Here is a 5527-nt window from a genome sequence, read left to right on the forward strand (position 1 = left end):
ACTTACTTCACTCCTCACCAGAGATGGGCATTTTGAAGAAACCTGCCAACTCCAACATCTATAACGTTAACGATCAATTATGGGCAAACTAAAAGATATATATACAGTACTGTGCAATAGTCTTAGGCCTGTTTTGATAATGGACTTTTATTTTGAAAGGACGAAAAGAGACTTCCTGTCGATCATAAAACTAACTCAGGTGAAGTGATACTGTAAGGATAACGTCAAGGAGTTCAATGTTTTATGTTTTAGCCCCCAAAGGGGCATGAGGTTAGTTTTCACAGTAATCTTGCATATTTAAGTGTTTGTTTTTTTTAAAAAAATACATTTAAATAAGTGTGAGGAGTACTCACACAAAATTTGAAGAGCAAGTCTGTTTAATTAGGGTCCAACTGCTGAGCATGCACTTGTGATTTTTCAAGGGAGTGTTGCCACACACAACCAGTTCGTAGATTGGCCTAAAATGGCAAAAGCATTAGCCAATATGAGTAGGTATACTATACATAGCCCCAGTCACCATTATGTTTCCTCATTCGTTAGTGACTTAAGTCCAGAAGGGCCGGGCACAGGGGGGAAACAATGAGAAGTGAAAGGTGTTTTTTTAGATTTTGCATGATGAGAATAAAGCTGTCGAGAATAAAGTCAAACTTTAAAAAAATTAACTAACTGGAAAGATCTTTGAAAATGTTTAAGTAAACATGTTGACAGTAAAGTCGAAATGTTGAGAATAAAATAGAAGTACTGAGAATGAAGTTAAAAATTTTAACAATAAAGTGAAATGAAATGTTGAGAATAAAGCATTGGACATCAGAAAAAATAAATCAGTGGAAGATCTTTTTCCATTTGTATTTTGGGAAAAAAGTTGAAATGTTAACAGTAAAGTCAACTGTTAAAAGTTTGATTGAAACGTCAGGTTGATTTCTGACATTTCTACTTTATTCTCGAAATACAAAAGAAAAACTTCTTCTTGCTCTGAGTTATTAGTCTTATTCTTGGCATTAATAATGAAAGATCAACTTTATTCTCGTAATGCAAAATTAAAAAAATAAATAAAATCCTCCTCATCTTTCCCCCGATTGTCTCTGGCCCTAATACTCTTCCATACTTAAGACATTTATTTAAATGATTGTTACTTTAAATCAACGACAGAGAATCATCTATTAGAAGTACCACAAGACAAAAACCCAGTTTCAATCTAGTTTTATTTCAGCAAAGCTAAAAAGAACATTTCTGATCTAACACACATGAGATGGGGCAAGGCTTAGGGTGTTGTCGAACAGTCTGAGCAGAAACGTGGTTTTGCGCTTCAGAAACAGACAGTATTTACACTGTAGGTAGGAAGATGACTGACCCCACTGTCAACCCACACTGTAGCATTGACTGAAAGAAGGACAGGAAGGACAGGAGGCTTCGATGTGACTCCGCTGGGCAGTGATAATATAAAAAAAAAAGCCTAATTCAGTGTTGTACAGTATATGACACCAATACAAACTGAACTACTAGGAACAAGGCAGGATGGCGACTGCACTTTGCTGTGCATGCTTATTGTGCATTCTATGGCTGAAAATATAACCCCCTTTAAACCCCCTGTGTTCATCTAAGCCAGCTCTCAGACAAAAACAATCCAGGGCTGTCTCACAAAGACAGGGCGAACAGTACAGCTACCCCAGGCCCTGAGCTGGGGGAGCTAAAGGGTCCGAACCATGATGACAGGTTGTAAGGCCTCTAGGCTAATACCTTCCACAGTCATACAGGATGACACCTCAACCCCAACACCCTCTTAAATTGTATTACTGGTCCAGAAGTATAATACCCAGCCATGAAAACATCAACATGCAAGGCAAGGTAACATCCACTGGGCACCGGGGCTCTTTTCTTTACTTTCACAAAGGTCATTTTCTATCGTATCAATGGGCATGTATTATTTTACAAAAAGGCAGACACAAAGATACTCCGCTGGATAAACTACTTCTGGTACTGGCAAATATTTACACACATCATAATGGAGTCTTTTTTTCCCTTTTCCAGACATTCCTCTCCATATTTTTCTTTGCTATCTGTGCTGTTACCTTGTTGTGCAACTAAAAACCCAACGTTACAATTTAACACTTCCATATTCAAGCTCAACCTTTTCCTTCCGTTGATGAAAGAGCAGCTAAAACCCCATTCTTACTAGCCTTTATCAGCCAGAAGGTGGTGCTAGATGTAAAAATATATCTCAGAAACACCAACACGACATTTATCCTATGAGCACAAGTCCCAAAATAGAATGAAGATATGCATATTCACCAAAAACACACATCTACGGGGGATTCTGGAAGAGTTGCTTCTACTTTTGTGCTGTTCTTCACAGTGCAGTCTTGGTTCTGTTGATTCAAACAGTGTGGAGAAATGTCGCAATGCCCCCATGTGGTTGCAGAGTGGGCAGTGAAACTGAGAGGGTGGGCACTGTGGCTGGCAGGAAGCTCATTGCCATACATAAACAATAATAGTTATAATAAAATTAAAACAGTAACAAAAAGTTATCTTTGCACAAATCAGGACAGACTCTCCAGGTGACAGAAGGCTACACAAGTCATGTACCAGTTATGAGACTGTTTTTAAGGGTAGTGTCTGACTTTATCTGTCATGTCCCTCTCTGATCTTATATCTACTCTGACACTTTTTTCAACTATCTCACACATACAGTACAACACACACTCATAGCTCAGCATGCATACAAACATTTACACATTTAATACTACACAGGGAATAGCCAGTATAAATTAAAAAAGCACCAGAATAAAGTTTCCCCCCTGACAGTGCATCTGTTCTGACAGTGTCAGTGACTTTCAATTTTTTTTATGGTTACATAATTTACACACATACAATCTTTCCATCATAAATAGCTGCTTTGTTGACTGGAATTTCCCTAATTCTCTATGGGTGACTCCTGATTTCATGCCAGGAAAGGCATCCTGCCATAGTGCGGCAGAATGGCCAGAAGTATTTATTCAGGTGGGATTATCCTTTGTTTTTGTTAGTTTATACTGGCTATACTCAGTATATGCAAACACACACACACACACACACACACACACACACTTATGAGTCCTCGTTCATCTCTTGGCTATCTGTCCTGGCGATCTTCCTTGGGGGTGCCGGACTGTCACCCTCACCTTGTTCCTGTTCCCTTTTCTTTGCTGCATTCTGTATGACACAAAGGTTTACACAGCAGTCAGTAAAATCACAGTTTCCCTTTAGTAATAATCCAACAACTAAATGCTAAAGATGATGAGGCTTCTGATTAACTGAGACCGAACAAAGACATGCTCACCTTTTTGTCCCACTGCTGATGAAGGTAACGCAGGAGGATATTGGTTTTCTCTGTTACAATAACTGTAGAGCAAACACATTCAGCATAAAATATGTTAAAAGATGATGATTTTTTTTAGCACAGTCTCTACAAAATTATGCATGTACTGGAATCGAGCTGGGTGATATGACAATATACATCTTTAAAACCGCATAAAAATGTATATCATAAATATTTTCTTCCAATGCTTTACGATTTGAAGTGAAGAAGGAGCATACAACATGCATACAACACACATAAACACTGGTGGCAGAGGCCACCATGCAAGGCACCACCTGCACATAAGTAGGTAAACATTCACACACTAACAGGAGCAATTTGGGGTTCAGTATCTTAAAGGGTACTTCAACATCTGGATTGCTGTGGTCAGGGATCAAACCACGACCTTCTGATGAGTGGGAAACTGCTCTATCATTTGAGCCACAGATGGTCTATGGCATTAAAATGAATACCTATATTGGGATAGTCAAATACTGCACAATATCTTACTTTTTTCTCCCCAGTTTTGACTTGGTTTGGTACTTACTCTGTTCAGAGGGGTATTCTCGTGTTGGAAGGTACACAGAGGGCCTCCTATTCTGTAAAGTGAGGTAACAAATTATAAATGTGCATTTGACTTATGTGTATACTTTAATTAAGGAACAATCACAGCATTTTCTACGTGGTTTGCTTTGAGCACGAGCAAATATTGAGTAAATAGACAGTTGTTAACCATTTTATCCACAGCAAATATTCATCAGGATTAATAATGACAACTTGGGGACATACATATGATCATATGGTACTTACAGATGCTTTACAAACGGAGTCTGCATGAAACCTGCTGAAGTTGCTCTTATTGTAGACAGGAAGTCCTTTCAAGAAATCAGCCTGTGGGAAGAGGGTAAGGTCTATGCTTTAGTGGATGTGTTCCCATTTATTTAGCTTTTAAATCCGACCCAGTAAAACTGACAGACATCTGTCAATCTGCCCTCTACAAATACTCTTTTATGAAAATCTGTGGCATTTGCAAAAAACATTCTGAAGAAATGTCTTTAGAGTTTTTTTGTGTGTGGAGGGTGTCTAAAAACACAGAAGAGGAGTTCTGTGTAAATGTCTGTAGAAACAGGATAACCGAGTCAGTGCTGGGCGTTCCCATAGATATATATAAGAAAGGCTTGTATAGATATATATAAGAAAGGCTTGTATATATATATATATATATATATATATATAGATGGGCGTTCCCTCATCATTAGCCATGCACGCCAGCGGGCCTGCTATTCTCCCTGTAACGGTCCCAGTAACCTCCCAACTGGCGGCGATGTTATCAGATAGTATATACAGCAAGTGGTTTCAAATTAGCAAGTCAAAGCTGAGCGGCTCAGAGCACTAAACGATGCCGGCTCGGCCTCGGTGACTCAATGCCAACAGGAGGAGCAGGTGTGGCTAGCAGCTATCTGTTACCCACAGCTAGCTAGCTCTGTATCACTATATGTCCTCTGAGAACTGTAACGCGGTTTAAGATAATGTTACAAGAAATAATTACCTTCTCCATGGTGACGATATAAATTTCCAAAGTTTACCAACGTCCGGATTGGTTTGTTGTGCTGTTCGTGATGGCAGGCAGTGTTATGGGGTTAGCCGTGCTAGCTCACAGGCTAGTTAACCGATACAGCTGTCCTACCGGGTACTCTAGGCAAAAAAAACAACAACGACCTTCACACACAAGTTGTTGTTTCCATTCTAAATGTCAGTGTCCATGAAAAAATGATTCTACACACTGAGAAAATAACGCTGTATGACATTGTATGAGCTGGCAAAGCTAGTTGCACTCTTCGGCTAGCATGATGGCTGGATGGTAGCGATGCTTCAGTGGCCACGCCTCGAGAGCGCCCATTGGTCCAGTCTTGCTCCCACGTGTTGGTAGGTTCACCTCGCAGCCAATCATCAAGCGCAACATATGTTAGCCCCTCCCTCAAACACTGACAAGGGAGATCTTGCTCTCACACATGATAAGCTTCATTATTAAAAACATCACCAGCTGAAGTATGAAGAGCCGTTTACATATATGAGTACATGTATTTACAATATATTTATCTATGCACAGTGTATTCAATGGGAAATTATATATTTAATAGTTTGAATACACAGTTATTTGTTTGTTTTTTACATGTAGATATTATCACTGCC

At 39.3% G+C, this 5527-nt stretch overlaps 1 protein-coding gene across 1 annotated transcript; it reads right to left on the minus strand.

Moving 5' to 3' along the window:
- Positions 1–1183: 1183 nt before the first annotated feature.
- On the minus strand, positions 1184–5205 carry LOC131978333 (DET1- and DDB1-associated protein 1). Its single transcript, XM_059341952.1, has 5 exons — positions 4884–5205; positions 4145–4225; positions 3882–3933; positions 3317–3378; positions 1184–3189 (listed from the first exon to the last, which is right to left on the minus strand). The coding sequence occupies exons 1-5, from the start codon at positions 4890–4892 to the stop codon at positions 3085–3087; spliced, it is 309 nt and encodes a 102-aa protein (XP_059197935.1). The 5' UTR covers positions 4893–5205; the 3' UTR covers positions 1184–3084.
- Between the last annotated feature and the right edge of the window lie 322 nt (positions 5206–5527).

The sequence above is a fragment of the Centropristis striata genome, chromosome 9 (genome assembly GCF_030273125.1).
Source record: "Centropristis striata isolate RG_2023a ecotype Rhode Island chromosome 9, C.striata_1.0, whole genome shotgun sequence".
Classification (NCBI taxonomy): domain Eukaryota; kingdom Metazoa; phylum Chordata; class Actinopteri; order Perciformes; family Serranidae; genus Centropristis; species Centropristis striata.